Here is a 20,492-nt window from a genome sequence, read left to right on the forward strand (position 1 = left end):
TAGTGGAGTGAACCATTCGTAGGATTCATATACAGTTTCTGCTGACTGCATCTTGATCTGGTGTTTTTTTTTTACTTGGAGGCCAGTTATGGCTACTTAGGTTACACAGTTCGTTACCTTGTTACGACATGACTGCTATCTGTGACACATTTAAATGATACACTGCAGACAGATTGTTAGCTGCCCTTCAAGACTAACAAGTCTGTATTTGATTAAATGCTGATAGTTTTGTCAACTGTTTCTCTATGGATGCAACATAAAAGTTTGTCTCTCACTGATGAATAAAATAATCAAGCAGCATTAATATAATAATGAAAACTGAGCCTGTTTTCAGACAATCAGCAGTCTTTCAATTAATCAAACAACTAAGATCTTGTAGTTGCTCTGAGCTCCACTGTGGAAGTAACTGCGACTACACTGTACTTTATTACTGCAACTAAAACCTCCATCATCTCACTAATTCAGATTTCCAATTATCGCATACAAATTAACACATAACAAGCAAAATCCATTATACCCCACAGCTTTTCCTCTCTCTGAGAGGTTCATCTTATTAGAAATCGGCAGAGCTACCAGCCAGATGTGTGACTGCTGTTGGTCTTTCACTTTAGGTCCAAAAAGTGCAGGACTATTCTGTGCAGGTTTAATGCCTTTTTTTTTACCCCTAGCTGTTCAATCAGACATTACCATATTTGAGCATTTCCCTTCTCCTTTGTCTCCATGCCTCTGCATTCACATCTGCACCAGCTGATATTTTTAATAGCTTACATTGGGTGTGGCTTATAGCTCGGCACTTGCTTATAGCAGTTAAACAAAGGGGGATGGGAGGCAGATTACGGTATCTATACATCAGCACTACTCGCCTTAACATACTAGGCAACGCAGTCTCATGTAAATGCCGTCTTTGTTTGCTCCTCCCATGTCTATGCTGATGACTGAGCCTGGCTTATTGTTACGACATGCAGTAAATATTGAACTTTGAGTTTCTCTCCGTGCAGGCACAGAAGAAAATGTGTGCTACTGAATATCCACCACCAAAATCAAAAGGTACACAAACAGGCTGAAAACGTCAAACGCACGACTGCTAACTTACCAAATCTGCAGTCGTGCAGCATTTAAAGACATCTGCAGGCAATTTGCATAATATGAAATATCCTTGTGGGCTGCATATCATTTCCATGTAACTTTCCTTTCAACTGTAAGCTAAGAAATCACAATGGTCTTCACCTTAGGTTGTAAAAGAAAATAATTAATTCAAACAATCATTTGCAGCCCCGTGTCTGCCGTATGGTTGTAAAGTGACAGGGAGTCAACCAGTGCCATATGTCACATGCTGATTTGAGCTCATGCTACAGCGGTTCAGGCATGCGCTGAATTAACAGAAATAAGATCAAAGCTCTACTTAGGGGATTATTTTCTGACAAACTGTGCACTGCGGTGGTTTATAGAACACCAATAAGCTCTACATACCCAATCTTGGACTTCTGCTTCGACTTGGAGGAGGGAACGATGCATGCCTTCCTACAGGTCTTCTCTTTGAGCCGGGTCTTGCCATTTCCCTTGTGCTCCCTGTCGCGGTGGGCCTTGTACTGAGCCGAGGAGCTGGGAAAGCTTTCCGGGCTCATAACTCGCGGGATGTTCTTCTCCCCTCGTTGCCGGGCCTTGGCAATAGCCTCCGATATTATCCTATTGGCCTTCTCCTGCTTGTCCTGCTGAGATGTCTCCATCTGTTGAAGCGTCCTCCGTGGCGCCCTCTTCTCTGATGAGGAGCTTGACGAGGATGAAGACGAAGAGGAAGAGGAGGAGGATGATGAGCTGCTCTTCACTGGGGGGCTGTGGACCCGCACCTGGCTACCAGGACCATTGGTGTTCTTTCGAGGCTGAAAAAGAAATAAAAGAATTTAAAAAATGGTTTTTTTTTAAAGATTATGCCACATATCACAGAAAATGTTCAAAACACATTTTCTGCTTGATAAAACACATAAAAACTAATGACATAAGAAAAAGAAACCATTGCATTATACACGGAAAGATGGTTTGTAGTATCATGGGTTCATTCTAGTCTACACTTCTAGTACCTGGGGAAAAATTCCATTTCTACTTTACTTCCAAAACACACAAAAGCAGCACTTTGAGAAGACATTTCTCTTTGCAACATGCTAAATGTAATTAAATATGAAAAATAAAGAAATATACAAGTTGGTGACATGACCAATGAAAGCATCACTCATTCATTCAGAGTGACGAGACCTTCTGAAGGCTGTGTGAGACAGCAGAGCTTGTTGCTGTTCCCACCTCTGATGCTGTGGGTGGATCTGTTTCACTCAGCCTGTTACTCACTTCAAACTCTCAGAACCCTACCTGACTCTGCTAGTGGCTTTTTGGTGGAGGGAAATAAAAAAACACTTGCCCATTGTAGCAGGTTACAGTGTGCCCTGCAGACATAAATAATCCAGCCTGCCTGATACATGATAATATATGAATAATAAATGCCGTGACTGTGGTTAAGCCCACACAGGCGCCTTGTTGTGGGCCTTGAGCCCAGCCGAAAGGGAACCCATAAATGGATGACCTAATCTAAAAATGTGATGCGTATGCCTCCACGACCCAGGCGCGGCTGGTTGCCTCTCTCTCTCCTTTTTCCCTTTTTTTCCCCCTACACTGCTAGCTAAATAAAGAGAATTAGCTTAAACCTCACAGAAAAAATGGGGGGAGGGAACTGAATAACTACCAATTCATTTGGAAGGAAGTCGGGAGAGGGGGGTGAAAAAGAAAATAAAAGCACACATACACACAAGAGCTGCATTATGATTTTCACGTGTGCAACACTGCTGAGGCTATTAGGAAGAAATTTACTGGCTCATGCTGGAATGTTCTGATTCAAGTTAATGGTGTAAAAAAAAAAAAAAAAAAAGAGGGAGGAGTTTAAAGTAATGCATTAAAGCAGAAGAACATAAGTACACATGAAGGAAGGAGAAAATTAAAACAGGCTTCTATCAGCAAGAAGGACAGGGGAGAGGGGGAGAGAAAAGATAAAATGCACCAAAACAGAGAGCGCTGCAGCTGTGTAATACATCTATAAATAACTGAAATTACAGCCTGCCAGCACTGCAGTGATTTCAATCTCTCTAGCAGCACACAGGCCCGGGAAAACGGCGGGGACCATTACAGCCGATGAAAAGGTAGTGTAAGCTCCATTTGGGCCGGACACCTCTTCCATATTCCTCCCCTCCCCACCCCTGCCTGTCTCCACATGTGTGGTGACTGATGAGCTCAACTCATGGAGGACAAACACACACAAACACACACACAAACTACAGAGCAGGACAGTTTTTAAGCATAATTCAAAGGATGAGATTGAAAAAGTGAGGTGTGACATGAGAGGAAAGTGAGGGTGCACATATAAAATAAATCCAGTATGGCTTGATAAGGTCTCACACAGCAAAGCAAATGAGTATGAAGGGGATGAGAAGAAAAAAAAAAAAAAATAGAATCAGCAATGAGTTCAAGATGGCGGCAGTGCAGCATGAGCCAGTAGCAGAGGAGGTTGTTCAGTTCCTGCCGGGCCCCTCCTCCTCCCCCCCTCCCTCCCACCTCTCAGAGCAGCACACTTACCCTTCCTCTTGGCCTCTTCACTGTAGACATGATGTGTTTTTTTTTCCTCCTTCCTCTTTACTCCCCCTCTCCAACCGGCTAACAAAAGCCTTGCCCTTTCGCCGGGTTTTTTTTTTTTCTTCTTTCCTATCCCTGTTGCTCACACACGCTTTCTCTTTCAAACACTCTTCTCTTTCCTACAGTCGATTTCTCTCACTCTTCCTTGAGCCTTGGTGTACCCCCCCTCCCCTCCCTCTCTCGCTCCTCGATCGCCTCCCCTCCTCCTTCCCGGTCAGCTCTTCTCCTCAGGCGAGAACGCGGGTGCTGGAACTGTTTCGTCTCCTCCTCCCCCAGCGGGCAGGGCTCAAGAGGAGCGCATGGGAGCCTGCGCTCTCTCTTTCTCTCTTCCCCACCTCGTTTGTCTCTTCACGGGGTGATGAGGGAGCAGCGCTGTTGGCGGTAGAGGAGGTGCGTGGCAGTCCAGGAAGCTGTCATTTTGCTGCTGCGTGCCGCTTCGCTTGTCGTCCGGCTTCAACCTCACTCGCTCTCTGTGCGTGTGTCAGAGTTGCCTTACCCTGCCTCCTCGCTCTCCTCCCCCCTCATTGATTCCTCTTTCCGCCTGCCTCTCGTGTTCGCTCTCAGTCCTCTTTTTATTTCTTCTCCCTTCCTGCTCTTTCTGCTTCTGCCGTCCTTCTTTTTGTGCCTTCCTTCGTCCTCTTCACCCGCCAGAATAAGGTAGGTTACTCCTCTTCTTACCCAGAAAAAGGCTTTGTGTTGTCTTTCTCGCTTGTTTGGTGGATTGTTTTTTCCTCCTTTACCCCCCCTCCACTCATCTCTTTCCTGGTTCCCCCTCGCTGCCCTCTGCTCTGCCTGGCCGGGGCGTGTGTGGCGAGCTTGAGACTCTGGCAGTGCGGAGCGGTGGAAAATGAACGCACAAAGCAGCAAAATGCATCAGCATGAATATTAGAGATGTCGTTAAAACCCAGACTCGTTTTTCTCTCGCTCTCTCACTCACCCACTCTCTCTCTCTTTGTAAGGAAGTAGGCCAGCAGATGGTGCTAGCAGTTATTACATTAACTTTCACAACTTAACCCCCAAAGTACTGGATTTCTCCCACGCCACAGATTGTCAGAATCGTAGCTTTATGTGTCCTCCTGATAGCGACTGCCTGCAACGCTCGAATTTATGCACAAATCATCCTAAACAGTCATTTTACTGCAGATATAAGATAGTTCACAAAAACATATCATTGACACACAAAGAATATGCCATGACTCCAAAGCCACATGCTGAACTGTCTCCACTGATTAACTCAGGCACATTTATCAGGTCAAGGTTTGATTGCCTTGATATGACTCTGAGGGAGAAAAAAAAATCAAAGAGTGGAAGCTGGTATGAGTCCAAGACATGCAGCTCTTGCTGTGAGCCAGAGGAAAACTTGGAGCACGAGAAGGCTTTTCAGGGAACTCCTGACACCACGATGCGGAGGCCATGTGCACTGGCTGGCACATGTTATGGGGAATAATTCTGACACGCACAGCTGGCCTGAAGCCAGGTACAGTGCTCAGCACTACTGGTTCAGACCTGAATTACTGACAGCACGCACACACACACACACACACACACAGACTTTCTATTAATCGTGCAAAGTCACCTTTCCCACCCAAAAACCTTGAAATCTCAGATTTGTCAGCAGTCAAGCTCAGCATATGAGAGGGTTTAGTTCTGACACAGTATCCCAAATGTGTAGTCCCGTTGTCAGACCTCATACACTTCCAAAGACTAATTTCCAAAACTATTTCACTTATTCACAGATGTTTGTCTCATTTGATTTGGGAAGAGTGATGCAAAATTGGCTCATTTTTACAAAACATCTCATAATTGTCTCCTGACTAGTCAGTATGACTACAACAACATCAACAGTTTGACAGCTAATCATTCAATCCCCCCCCCCCCCCCCCAAACCACCACGCCAACTCCCCACTGCATGGGAGACCATGAGCAATGGAGTTAAATAATTTTACAGGCTTTGTGAAATGTTTCTCTTGTGTTTTCATGAACAATCATCTAACAGAGACAGAAACCTTTTATAGACTAAACATGATCCATATAATCACCTTTTGTAATCGACACCAACACGTTTTCAATCCAAGGACCTAACTCAATGCAGCACTTGTGAGTTTATTCTAATATGGTGTGAAATTTGTGGGTGAGGGTGTGATTTAGCAACAATATGGCTTTACATTGCAACTTGTGAAGATATCTAAAAAAAACACAAAAAACTAATGTGTCTGTTGCAACTAGAAAGGGGTGGACTGCCTTATTTAACGTCCTTTTGCCAGTATTTTCTGTATGGGATGTGAAAATGCTACTGGAGCCTTCCTCAGTAAACTCTCCGTGCTTTGTGTTTTACATCTTGCTGCTTTATGTCTCCTACAGAGCTAGAGATGGCTGCCTGGGGTGCAAAGCAATGGCTGCTCTTTCCAAGAATGAGCAGCAGCTGCTGCAGCAGGCATCGGATCGACCTGCCAAGCCAGGCCTTGGAGTTTGGACTTTGAAGCAGACCGCATGCTTGCTGGGAGCTGAGTGGCGGTCTCTTCTTCCAGCAAAACAACATCTATTGTCAGATAATGCCCGTCAGAGAACAGTACTGGAGAGATGAGTCGACTGTTCACACATGCACAATGTGATGAGCTTGAAGCACTAAAAGGCACCTGGTCCCCCAATAGTCTCTTTTTAAAATGTCATCTGCCACAGGTGCAGGCAAGCTAGAAAACAAACTACAGAAAGCAACAGATAACACACGCCTTGAACTGCTAAGAAGCCTTTTAGATTGTTACCGTTTTTATTTAAAACATGCATTTAGAAATGCTGTTTTGGGCAAAGCAAATGAAAAAAGAGAAAGAAAAAGAAAGGATACTAGCATCCAAAATAAACACCATTTTCAACAGTCAAACGGCATTAAGCCCCAGCTCCGTGGCAACTAGACAGTTAATATGTAAACAAGCCTGGCAGCTCTCTATAAGGGGGAGTGGCCTCATTTTAGGACAGTAGAGGGAGGGGAGAGGAAGAGGAGGGGAGGGAAGCAGAGCAAGGGGAGGGGAGAAACGGTGCAGTGAAATGAAGCTGGCTGGAAAAAAAAAGGGAAAAAAAAAAAGTGCGCAGAGAGGTGGCTGCAGAGGCACAGGTGTCCGTCTCTGAACGCTCCATTACTTCCTCATCAGACAAACAGTCTGTGATAGTGAGGCACTGCTCTCTTTTTTTCCCCCTCACCTTGTACCACAGAAAGCGTCTCAACTAACTCAGCATTAGGGAAATGAGTGGTGAAAGGAAGAAATGCTTTGACTGGGGCAGACGTTACCGCAGCCGCTCGCGCTGCTTCACTGCGTTACCCAACACACATATAAGGCTACCCAGTCTTATTGACACCATGATACATGGCAAAAAGCAGGCTGCCTGATCTGTTGTGAAAATGCTTGATCTCTTTGCTGGAAATGTAAGTTTTACACCAGCAGATGTTTCTTCTGTTCGATCAGTAGCTGTAAATCTGAAGAGTTTTCCTGTTATTATGTGAAAGCTGTTCAAGACCCTTCAAACAGATAAAGATCTCCATCCTCGGAAGAGCAGAGAGCAGTGCTGCCCCCACAGATCATTACTGATTTCTGGAGTTATGTCATGGTGAGAGATACAGATGTATTCATTTACTTGAAATGTATTTAATACTAGATTTTTGTTTGTTTTTGTTTTTTATGTCTTTGGATTTTTACTTGAGTTAATAATCTCAAAGGCATTTTGATCAAATGCAAATGCACAGTCAAGTTTCTATTAAATAAAAAAGCTGCCTTCTTCTCTGCCAAGAAAAAAACAAACCCTGATCGCTCATCATCACCAACCTTGATTTAACCCATGCCTTATTTTATACGTTTTCCACACCAGAGTTTCTCAGTGTTGTTTACCAAGAAGAGTGGCCTTTAGGGTTTTTCACATAAATAAAAACACCACAGGTGCCTTGTCAAACATCAACAAATGTCATACCTACTGATGAGTAGATTGCACTGTTAAGGTGTCTTTGTGCAGGGAAAAAAACCCAGCTAATTAGGCACATGGCTAGAGGCCACACCAGAGTGTTAGGCAGCAGCGGTGTTGATTAATGAAGGGAGACACATTGCATAGCAATGCTTCCTCAAGCAATTAAATGCAGCGCCATGCATTAATGATCTTCTATTCAGGGTCAAGAGTAAGAGAAGCTAGGCTGAGCATGCTGCCCTCTGGGGAGGCCAATGGAAGCATACAGAAGTGTTACAACTGCAGTCTGCTGCATGATGCTAACATGCTCCCGACACAAAAAGTGCATAATTCACAACATGCAACTGCTGAGTAAATGTCAGGTCAGGAGAGGTTGGAAAAAGAGACCTCAGCTACTTTCTCACTCAAGCTTTCCAGCTGTCCATGACCATCTCAGGCATCTTGCACCATTTCTTGGAAGCTGGAACAATTCCTTTCAGTAACTAACTCGCAAGAAAATAACACTCCTTTCCTTTGGTTTTCTCAGAGATAAATATCAGTTTTAGGTTATTCAGTATTACAGACCGAGTCATCATAACACTTTACACACTAATGCTCACTCATACGTCCATTTCTACAGCTATTTTGAAGGGCTACACGTGTGAATTTTGCCCTGTCCTTTATTTGTTATTGCTGGGTGAATATATTTGGATGAAGTTATTTAGTAAAAATCCTTTACACCTATTGCACTTTGTGTGATGACTAAATAAACTAATAAACTAAATAATTACCAATTACTGGTGTGTAAACAAAAATAATGTTTCTGTCATTTTTTCAACTTAAAAACACTTTCACTGTCTTACACATTCAGGAATCTTTAAAATAGTTTTTTTCTGAACAAAACCCACAACTACTACACAGGATAAAGCTAACTAACTAGTTCAGCTTAGGTAAGGATGCTCTTTACCCTGCTGAACTACCAGGCAACCCTGATCCATGAGGCTTTCAGAAAGCCAGCCCATAAGCTTGCTATTATGCAAAAGGCTTATAAAGGATAATTGACTTATTCCCGTTTTTAATCAAGTTCAACACACACAGAAACCTCTTTTGCCGTAGAAAAGAAGGGTTTCTAAGTTCAGAGAGATCTGTGTGAAGTGGTCCAGCTATGGCATCCTGGACCCACTTCTGTGGAAAGGACAGAAGTGAACACTAGGGGGGGACTGTGCGGAGGTAGTACAGAAATGTAATATCAAGAGAAACGAGGTCTCCCTTCAGCTTCATGTAACAGCTCTGTCTGAATCCAGAGAAAATTTCAGGATGTTTTCTACAATTCTCATGCAATTATATGAAAGCCTTACCTTAAAAGATTTAGGATGTGAAAACAGCTCACAATAACATAACATTTTCCGAAACGTAAGCCGTTTTCAGTCTCTAAAGAAATAAGACTGGCGGCTCACAAACAGGTAGAACTTAAGCACTTTTTGCTTTTAATCACCAAGTCTGAAATAATGCAGCCCAAGGAGGATATTAAAACATATTAGCAGTGTAAATGCCTCCTAAAAGCCTTGACGGTTCAGAAATATATATGATATATGAAGGAACTCACATTGAACAAAGACCACACAGGCATCAACAAAACACTAGAAAATAGCCAAGGCCTGGCTCAGTGTCAATCAGACTCAGTGACTGAGAAGAGCAGGCAGTGATTCTAAGTAGGGCATCTGCCCTTCTTGCATCTTCAAGTGTCAGCTCAGAGGGCAGCCGCTCAGCAAGATTTAAGATGATATTTTAAGGGCTAGCAGTGGGTGCATGCACCAGTGAGCATAACTCACAGTGAAAGCAAGAGGCCATCCAACCACACAGGAGTACCTCTTACAATTAAAGAATCAAATACCAGAATTTATGTAACGGCAATGACCAAACTGGATAATTTCCTTAAAAAAATGTAAACCGAAACTCCAAACACAAGCAGAGTACATTCAAGAAACCTCAACCTAGATGATGGTGTGTCAGTTTCTCACACAGCGAAATGCTGCAAAAACCTCCAGAAAAAAATCATGTTTAAAGGATATTTGATGTTCAGCAAGACTCATAATCTATTTCTAATTAAGTCAAGTATTGCTTTGAATCGAGATACAAACTCTGTACACAAATTGTGTACTCATTAATGGTTTCCTGAAAGCATCAGAGGTCAGATGATCAAACAGATTATAAAACCAAACAGTCAAGTCAGGTGATAAGGTTCATCTGATCTGAGGGTAAAACCAAAACTAGCTGCATTAACGGCAGACATAAAACAAGATATGTCTTACTTCCTGACTAATCTTTGATTTAGGAATTAAAACATCCATGTAGTAGCAGCAATGGATACTAAAGGGAGTCTAATTTCCAAATCAGCATCAATTGCTTTATTATCTTGTTTCAAAAAGATCTCCGAATAAGTCTTCTCCTGAATAACATGAAGTCAAGACAAAGATTAGCAGCCTCGATTCACCCTCCCAGAGGGAAGCTTTTGCATGCTGAAGAGCCCATGGGTTTTACGTACTTTGCATGTTGTCTACTAAGCCAAAATGTGTTCTCCAAGGCTAGCTTTTTTTTTTTTTTTTTTTTTAATTGTAGTTCGCCAGAGTAATGATTTGCTACTCCCTGAATCAGAGATGGCGCAGCAGGTCAGACACTGGGCCGTCAAGTGAAGCTGAGCTGTGCAAAACAAGCAGGCCAGATGATGCCATTCATTAATGGAAACATCGGTGCAAACTGAAGAGAGGAGCTGAGAGGAGGTCCCTTAGGATGCACAAGAAAGCCAGACAGAGACTGAGGCAGAGGGATGGAGAGAGGGGAGGGAAGATGAGGTGGAAGGGAAATCAGTGTGGGGCTTACTGGCAGACCTTCACAACTCTTTCATTATTGAAGCGGTGCAAAGGAAGAACAGGGCCAATGCCTGCATGTAGAGGAACACACAGAGGCAATCATGTATATCCTTGCACAAGCAAGACGGCGCAAGTTCACTGCTTAGTCAAGCTGCAGCCTTTAGGATTTGATGAAGCCGGGATTTTTTTTCCCTCTTGCTTTCTTTTTCCACCTACGTCTCTGTAAAACAACTGCGGAGCAAAGCTCTCGTAAAATGGGAAAGGCAGGATGTTGCTGACCAAATAGTTTTTATTAAGAAAAGAACACTGCTAAACGCTAGCATTAGCTCATACAACACTACTAATGTTATTAACGTTCAATAGTGTTATTGCATATTCATGTTTTTCTTTTACCAACCAACCCTAATATATGTATTATATGTTGAGGTGAGCCATTTAAATGGAATTAGGTGTGCTGGAGCAGGGAAACATCTAAAAACCTGTTTGACTGCAGCCCTTGAGGACAGGAGTGGAGGGACTGAGCGACGCAGTCAGAACAGAAACACTTGGCTGTGACAAACTGCCTGTTCTATTCTATTCTATTCTACAGTCATTTAGCAGACGCTTTAATCCAAAGCGACTTACATATGAGGGAGAACAACAAAAGCACGAAATCAAACAGTTGAGGACATCGTCTATCAGTGAATGTCCCATTTTTGCTATGAGGTTTTAGCAATATTAGCCACAGCTCGTCTGGCCACTAGCAGAGTTGACGTCTGCTTTACAACTGCTGGGTAAAGCAAACGGTAGTTAACACTGATGCGAGCGACAAACTCCACCAAGGAGAATTAACTTCCCCTCTGGCTCAGGACTCCAGTTTGGAGGTGGAAGCAGGAAAGTTTTACATCTGTTTCTGAAGAGTTTTCATAGACAGTGAAAGCAACGGACCAGAGCAGCACGGTTAATAAACTGTCCACGACACGTTGCAGTTTAGGAGCAAAAACACAAGATGTGAAGATGACTAGAACAAACTGGTATTGTTGTAGGATTCATGTGAGCACTGCCTTTCATTCACCTGGCATAGCAGAGAGAGGCCACATCCTGTCCAGGTTCAATACCGGCATGTCCCTGACCCACTTACTCATTTATCTACTATATTAGGACACTGGAGCCCACAGAACACTACAAAACAGAAAATGCTTATGTGTGGAGTACACCACACAAATAGCATTTAACAAACATTTTACACGTTCACTGTGTGAATGAAGTATTTTTTATTGCATTATTAATGACGTCACAGCTAGTGTAGTGATCGATCCTAACTGGCCTGAATGGTCAACTTCAAAAATCACCTAAAATGGCCATAAGCCTAAGACAACTCAGTTCAGAAGAGTCTACTTGGATCACTCAGGTTTAATACAGCAGATCAGGTGCAATAAGTAAAAAAAAAAAAAAAAAAAAAAAAACCCAAAAAAACAACTTTGCACATACAAAGTCCATGAATAAAAAAAGAGTAAAATAAAAATACTGTAAACCTCAAATATACGCAAGAGTACTTCTCTCCAAGGAAACAACTCAAAAATGTTTAACTTGCCATGTTTGACAGGAGTAAAGCACAGGAATAAAAAAACAAACAAACAAAAATAATAATAATAAAAAATAAAAAAAGAGATGGAGTGTAGGTTTTGTTTTTGTTGTTGCGATTGTTTTAAATTTACAACCAATCATCAAAGATTATTTAAAAAATCAGTGTTTTAGATTTCACAGACAAAGAAACCTGTTAAAAATGAGTCAGTAGTTTTAACAGACTTTGACAGCATGCTCTCTTTAAGAGAATTGCACAACACAGAGTTTAGATGAACTGCTAGCATAGACAACAAGCTCTGCTACGCCTGCAATGCGTTATCCATGTTGAATTAACCACTGCTAATCCAAGACTGTGTCTTTGTCATCGTTTGGAAAAGAGTCATGTGACAGAAGCGAGATGAATCAGAGACAGAGACAGCAGATGACTAACCATGATCAGACCGTACACGTAATTGTCATTCTTTCCAACAGTATCCAACAGCTCAGACTAAAAGGCAAATATTTGATCTTCTTAAACTTAGAGTACTATGCACGCTACAAACAAACGTAGTAAAATATATACCAGATATGACAAAAATAAATCAATAAATTAAAAATTGTGAGTTTGAGGATAACTTTGTTTTTGTTTGTTTTTTACTTTGCAATTTCAATATTTAGCAATAAAAACCAGGGACTGTGAAAGTCAATCCAGAGGACTCAATATCTGCCTTTTAGCTCTTGCTTTGTATTCTTTACTTATTGACTACAATGAAGTTTTGATAAATTTCCCCAAGTAAATCCTGACTGTGGATTAACACTGCACATAGGAAGGACGCCTCAGTACTGCTGTGTAGGGCTGAACTATTAATCATTCGCAAAGTCAAGCAGACTTTTAAATTAGCAAATTGCAAAGACCACAAGTTAGTTTAAATGTTACACGGCACCTGATCCAGGTTTCAAACCAGCAGCAACTACAGTTTAATAAATCCACTCTCTTGAGGTGCATTTCTTGTCGCCCACACTGGGAAATGGCATGCAAAGACCGTTAAACATTTCCTTGTGCAAAAGTTCAACACCTTAGTAACATGAGGTAAAAATGAAACAGGCTACATGTTTAAATCAAACATTATGTGACAGCTACACTTAGTTGTCACTCTTCAAACTTCACCAGAATAATTATTCAAAAACGACTGAAACGCCTAAACAAAAAACGTAGAGGACAGAAAACAGTCCAACTTCTGAAAAGTGTCCCAATACAGTAATTAATGATGGTTTTATGGAGTGGAATCACTCCTAATGTCCATAGAATTCAGATTACAGATTATCAGGTGACATGGAAAAAACCTACGGAGAATACTGGATTGATTTTAAGTTGTAATACAACTCAAAGCAACAACAGTAGATTCATCGTGTTTAGTTGTGTCTCTGTGATGGACAAGAAGTTCTTAGTATCTTTCCTTTCCCCCCTTAAAGAGGCTAAAAAATTTGATTTGACCTGATTTTCAAGTAGTTGAAGCCACATATTATCCGATATGTGTTCTCAACTAGTTATGCGCACCTGTGCAGGCAAGCAGGTGTCTGTGTGTGTGTGGTACCGGGGTGAAACTCCACTGCGTTCAGAACAAAAATCATGCCGAGAGAAATGACGTGCTGTGGTGTAAATAAGGTGAATAACATCAGACTGTTTAGTTTTTAGTAGAAAGACAAATTACAAACCTGTTCTAGAGGAAATATAACCTCCAGGCTTCAGTGTTTTGGCCACAAGTGCAGTTTCTGGTTGGTACTTGAAGCTGTTCATTTCTCAACTCTGTGTCCTTATGAAGACTATAGAGCTGTTCCAATTCTGATTCTGATAATCTTTTTATCTCACATGGAAAATATATTTCTGCAAGAACACTGAACATAAACTAGAAAAGATTAAATTGCAATGTTGGTCGAGCGACTCACATTAGACTTTTTCCCCTATCATTCTCCACCTCTAAGCCCAATAATGCTTTGTTTTATATATAATAAATCAGTAATATTAAACAAATATACAAGAGTAAAAAATCCAGTGCATACTAAAAATGCATATATAGGAAAAGAAACACCAGTTGACCAATTGTTTTTCACAAACTTGCAAATATGTTCTTGCAAAAATTGTATCAACTTCTACAAACAGTCAAAATGCCATTTCTGAACGAGATCTATGACAACAGAAATTACAAACAGGAAGCAGTTAATATATACATCTTTACAGCCTCATCCGTCCACACTGCATGCATTGGGTCCGCTATCAAATCCCAGTTAAGCTGCTTTCAGGTACCCACATTTGCTGTGTTTTACCAAAATGCCTAAAAATGCCATCTCAAAATATTCAACATAAGGTTAGTAAGGTTGTCAAAAACAATCAATTCTTCAATACTAAATGTTAGTAAATAGTTACACATTAATTAGTTCAGGAATTGATATCTAAATGCAACTTTAGCGCGGTGCTTCATGAAAAACAACAGTTGTCTCTACACATTTTAAACAGGCAGTGCAGCAGGCATCCCAGTCCCTGCACCATCTCCCTCGAGGACCCATTGTTTATTGTGTTGCCAACTTATCAACTTGTCTGTATAATGAGCAAGTTTTACCTATCTCACAACTATTTTAAAAAGTGGCTCTTAACACATTTAGGAACTTTTTTAGGTGTTATTAAAGACTTAAAAACATCTAGTTTAGTTTTCGCAATGAGTCGCAGGTGCTACCACAGGCCCCACCCCAAGTAGAAGCGCTCACAAGAGGCTCGTCCTTGTGCAGCAGCACAACTCCGCGCTGCAGCAAAAGGAGATTTCTGCTCCATAACCAGCCTTAAAATGAATTGGCTAAAGCTGCTACTGGGTAATCATGTTTTTAACTGTTTTGAATTAAATAATCAAGCTTAAAGCGGGGGTAGGTAATATTAAGGAGTTAGCAAGATTTGAAAGTCGCACCCTGTCTTGGCTCCTCCCCCTCTGATTTTACTCCTCGAGTGATCCAAAACTTTTTTCCTACCTCTGCCAAGGAGGTTATGTTTTTAACAGCGTTACAGGCGATACCGACATATCTGTTTGTCTGTTTGTGTTCAAGATAACTCAAAAAGTTATCGACGGATTTTGTTTAAATTCACGTGAGTTGTTGGAAGAACTGATTTAATTTTGGTTGTGATCCAGATAACAATTTGGATCCAGGAATTTTTTAAAGTCTATGGCAGAGGTTTGCGCTCTCCGAGTGCTGTACTAGTTTGCAGCTTTTTCCACCAACAATTTTCTCTATCGCAGCTGTTTAGCAGGAGGAGCCAAATAAGGAGGAGCCGGGTCATTTTTTTAGCCACACTATTTATAACAATATACATGTATGTATGTGTGTGTATATATATATATATATATATATATATATATATATATATATATATATATATATGTATAAATAATATATAACTAGCATCATCGTATGAGTTTTAAAATTTAGTAATGTCACAATCCTAATGGTAAGTTGGAATTCCTTAAGTTTGATGACAGTACTAGGCTTATAAAAAAATAGCTGATTTGAACAATTTATGATTTTTTACATTGTTCAGTTTCAGTATCCGAACTTAATAAATTAATCTAAGAGTAAACTGTGGCTTTGATGAAGCCATCTTTGTCTCTGATCATGTTCATACTTGCATATTGGTAACTGAATACCATCTGGCAACATTCAGAGGTGATTGTGAAAACTGGGGGTCACAAATCTGTCCAAGGTCAACGTCCAGACCAGAAAGAAGCAGTGTTTCCACTAGGATGACTCTGAGATTTAAAAAAAAAAAAAAAATCTGCTAATTCTATGATCAATCCTTTAGCCTGGTCAGATACACAAATCATGTAACAAAAGCTTAACACATCATTGCTGAAAGAGTTCATGTCCTGTTTCTGGAATAAATAGACTGGAAAAAGTACCATTATATCAATGACTTATTTCCTAACCAAACTTAGACAGATAAAAACTATTGCCAGGCGAAAGTACTAAATCTAAATTGATGTCTGACTGTTAAAAGAACACAAAACAACCAAGTTAACCAGGAATTTGTTCACAGAAAACATTTTTTTATTAATATATTCCTTTTCTTTTAAACTGATTTAGTCCTATATGTTTTAGAGCCAAACCACACACATATTTGCTTCTCAAAAGTGTTCTGTTAAACCAACATTTCTTCCAAAGATCACTAGACCACCTGATAACCTGTTTATAGTTTGGCAGACAAATAGAGGGCACATTCAAATCAGCCTCAAATCAGAGTCCGTCTGCTCAGAAAGTCCGCTTCGTTTGGGGAACTGTGAATGCGCCAAATGAATTTGGATTCGGGGTAAATACATACATGTTGCAGTGTATTTCTGCAGTATACTTGCACAAGACAAGAATAAATTTAAAAAATCACAAAAATAGCGATAGTAGTGTTTAACTCGCAGTGGAGTTTTCGTCTTCATGTGGGTCTTTCTTTTGCTAGATACTGCTGCACCGCACCTTTGGTGGGAATGGATATTAATTATATTCTAATGGTTTGGCTCGTTTCACTACAGTACAGCGTGAATACAATCTTGGTGCGCGTGTATACACCCCCACAACCGAGCTGAGTCCCCAATCGAACCGAGTCTGGTGGACTATCCTGATATCAATGCACCCTAAGTATGCTTTGTTGTGTAGACTGGGAAGTCAGGGGTTGAACCAGCGATCTTTCATATTAAAGAGTCCAGTGGATTATCTTGATATGAATGCACCCTTAGAAATTCAAGATAATAGACCTCATCACATGCAGCAGGTAAATGCACATGCATTGCCAAGTGTGAACACATTAATTACATTATTGACCACAGAACACATTAATTGCATTTTGATCACATAATACTAGCTCCAAAAGGGAACTTTTTTAAATTTTTATTTAAATGTATTATTATGAAAAATAGTGGATAAATCAAATAATAGAGGCAGATGTTAATATTGTACTGTCTGGAAGAAACATTTAATCGAATTTATATTCAAAACAGTAGAATAAAGTATGAAATATCCCTGGCAAAATCTGAACAGGCCTAAAATTAAAATGTCATCTTTATTCATTTAACTAACAGCTCCAGTCTACAACATGTTATAGAGCTTATAACTTTTTTGATGTTTTTTTATTCCACACTCTTTATCATTACACATTTATATCTGATAGTGAACCAGGATGTGTTGTGGCTGCAGTCTAGTCATAGAGCCGAGGTGATCACCTCTTGCTCCGACTGCAGCTTGAAGCTAGACACTGTGTGACGACGGACCTTCTCACGTCACCTTTTGGATGGGAGAGGAGCTTACGCAGCAGCTGCTACTGCTAACAGAGAAGGGCAAACTATATGTGCTTTCATATTACTCACTAAAACTCTTCAATAACACCAGAAAAAGTAAAAAACTTGTTGATAGTCGCTTTTACTTTGAACAGAGTCGCAAGAGGCGTCTCAAAAATTGCTAAATATTGCAGAAAAGTGCTACGTTTTAGTGGAAGCCTGCACTGTGCATCAGTAATCAGTGTACTGGCTATATATATATATATATATATATATATATATATATATATATATATATATATATATATATATATATATATATATATATCAGATTCTTTTGATGTAGCATCAACATCATGTTATGCAGACAGGGCACTGGAAGTAAATACAGCGGCACAGAAGTCCCATTTCCTCCCAACTGACTTGCTGCCAAAACGCCTAAATTCTATGCTGTATAAGAGGAAACAGACAATGGCAGATTTTGAAGCGACCACCTTATAACAGGTAAGGAAGGAACAGTTTCTTCGACTGAGAGATTCAGTATGACTTAATATCAACAAATACATACTAATCTAACAGGAATTTAGAGGAGAAAAAAACATTTACAAGTAGATTCAAGAACATGAAAATAAAAATGGTTGACTTGTTGGCATTAGCATAGCATTATTATTGTAAGCTAATAAATTAAAATTATTGTAAAAACACAATGACAGACATTTAAAGCTTTCTTGGATCCTGGAATAATTGACCCAACCTGAAATGATAAATTTCAGGTTTTTCTCTTTTAAAAGCTTTCATTTGGCTCACAGTATAACATAAAGTCTGCAGCACAAGATTTTTCTTAAGTCAATCATGTTAATGCTGGGGAAATGCTACAAATTTGATGAAAAGTCTAATTTATTTAAACTGAATGGGTTACATAAAAAATGAACATGTATTTTTTGGCTATATCACATTAGCGCCAGCCCAATAAATCCCTAAGTGGACTTGCCATTATCCACTGCGCTGTGTTTTGAAGTGCAGCAAAAACGTCCTGCTTCCACCTGAATTACGCGTTTTCCAGGTTACATGAGTGAAACCCAGCAATGTATACAGATTTTATTTAAAAATCTTTTATGCTGGTATTTACGTATTGCATGGTAAATAATGATATGTATGAGTGAACTTATTTGTATTGGTTAAAAAACTGAACTAAACTGCAAGTATAAAAACAAAACTTCCACATTCAACTAAAGTAGCCATGGCAACAAGCTAATGACTTCTAACTAACACAAACCTGTTTGCTGAAGTTACAAATCAGTAACTAAAAAGGTGCTCAGCTGCTTTTATGGTCAATGTACTCCACATTTACTTTAGTCAAAGTCAAACTCTGACTGATCTGAAACAGAAAGAGAGCACCAAGCACAACCCGACACACTTCCACCAACTTAAACCAAGTAGGTTTAAGTTGGTGATCAAATGCTTTACTCAGACAATCTTTCCCTTTGATAAAAACTCTTCAACCACTTTGTCAGGTGTAAACACAAGGACAAAGGGGTCATTACAACTTCATAACATTTCAAAGTAAGCCAGCTGCGTGCTGCTCCACGCTGAGCTCATTTACAAGTGCATTTACCATCTTCTTCAAGTGTCTCCAGCTCTGAGGCGCTGCAGCATATGAACTTCCCTCTCTGTCAGTGAAAGGTTAACACGAGTTTAAGCAGGTTGCCTCACGTCACACACAAAGTCTCACATTCCAATCACACACACAAGCATGCATTCACAAATGCACAAACCCTCCACATTTGACTACAGGGCTAAAAAAAACAACAACCCATCACCCCCAAAACCTTTCAAAGCCATTTATTCCTTTCGAGAAAGAGGTAGAAAAGAGAGCAGAAGAGAAAGGCAAGCAAAAAAAAAGGAACATACTTTAAATTCAGACCTACTGTGTAGTTGAAGCTGGCAGCATTCCCACATGCTCCTGACACACACAGTCCAAGTACAACTCCCTCCTCCCTTACCGCTCCTCCTCCTCCTCCAACACCTTCTCCTCCTCTTCCACTGAGCCCTCCCCTTCCGCCCACAGCAAAGACCTCCTGACTTCCTGTTTACCTCTGACCCTTAGCTTTCCCCCGCCCCCACCCTTATCTGGCTGGCCTCCAAACAGACAGGACGATCAGGCCGGATGAAACAGGAAGAGCGCTTCAGAGTGCAAGAGAGAGAGAGAGAGAGAGAGAGAGAGAGAGAGAGAGAGAGAGAGACTGCGAGACAGAGGGTTGAGTATGGATGTTGGGGGAGGTGATCAGAGGAAAAAACGTGTGAATAAGAAAGCCTATCACCATGTGGTTAGAGAAGCAGCAGGTTTCTCAGGGCTGCAACCGTGCAAGATGTTCTTGTGTTTGTGTTGGTGTATGTGTGTGCTGCGTGAAGATGGTGGGGTGGTGCTTGGTGTCAGTTTTCTGGACTGATTACAATTTTGCCTGCCTAATCTGGTCTGCTGGTGGACTAGGACTTACATAATGCTTGGTTCAGAAAGCACTATGTCACACATTAAAAAATTCCCACTCTTCTTCTCAGCCTGCTCGCATAGCTTAAGTTGTTTACTGGTGACACAACTCAGACGCCAAGGTTGTTAACTGGCAGGAAAGTAGACAGTTGGATAATAAATCTAAAGTAGGGATGCAGACAGGCGACAGAGGCGAGGAGGCACCTGATCAGTGTCACTGCCGGAGGGCCTCTAGTGGCTGCCGCTGCCCAGGCCATTACTATCTCTCAGTGTCCATCAGCCTTCACTTCCATCTCTTCTCCATTTTATTCAGCGTAACAACCACTGCCATCCTTACATATGAAGCCTTTGGTATGTTGAAAAGTACAAACACTGACATACAACAGCAGGGGAAAAAAAATAAAATCACTCATTAATGTAACAAGACTAGCAGGCTGCACATCCATGTATCATAACAACTAGATGGGGGGTGGGCAATATGTACCACGGAAGGACAGAAGCATTGAGCCCAATATGACATATGAGAAATACCTGACTCCACAGAAAGTGAGCTGCTTCATGGCAAATGGTCAGACATTACTTTGCAGCATGAGAATGCTTCTGCCTTTTCATCTGATTCACAACAAAGAGAAAAGTCATGGAGAACACTGTTTATCACTGGGAACAGAAACAACTTTGTAAATCATG

At 40.8% G+C, this 20,492-nt stretch overlaps 1 protein-coding gene across 5 annotated transcripts in view; it reads right to left on the bottom strand.

Annotated features, from left to right (window-relative positions):
• Positions 1-20,492, bottom strand: part of chd9 (chromodomain helicase DNA binding protein 9) — a gene marked incomplete at its 5' end in the record, with an annotated part of 70,399 nt that overhangs the window by 38,174 nt on the left and 11,733 nt on the right. For 4 of the 5 annotated variants that reach the window (XM_079241876.1, XM_079241875.1, XM_079241874.1 and 1 more), the window contains 2 exons: positions 1,471-1,880; positions 3,616-3,811. In XM_079241876.1, coding sequence (XP_079098002.1) covers positions 1,471-1,880; positions 3,616-3,645 — 440 coding nt within the window. Of the gene's footprint in view, positions 1-1,470; positions 1,881-3,615; positions 3,812-20,492 lie in introns of those variants that run through there. The other variant, XM_079241872.1, reaches the window with a different exon arrangement.

This window comes from Telmatherina bonti, assembly GCF_933228915.1.
Source record: "Telmatherina bonti genome assembly, chromosome: 1".
In the NCBI taxonomy this organism is placed as follows: Eukaryota; Metazoa; Chordata; class Actinopteri; order Atheriniformes; family Telmatherinidae; genus Telmatherina; species Telmatherina bonti.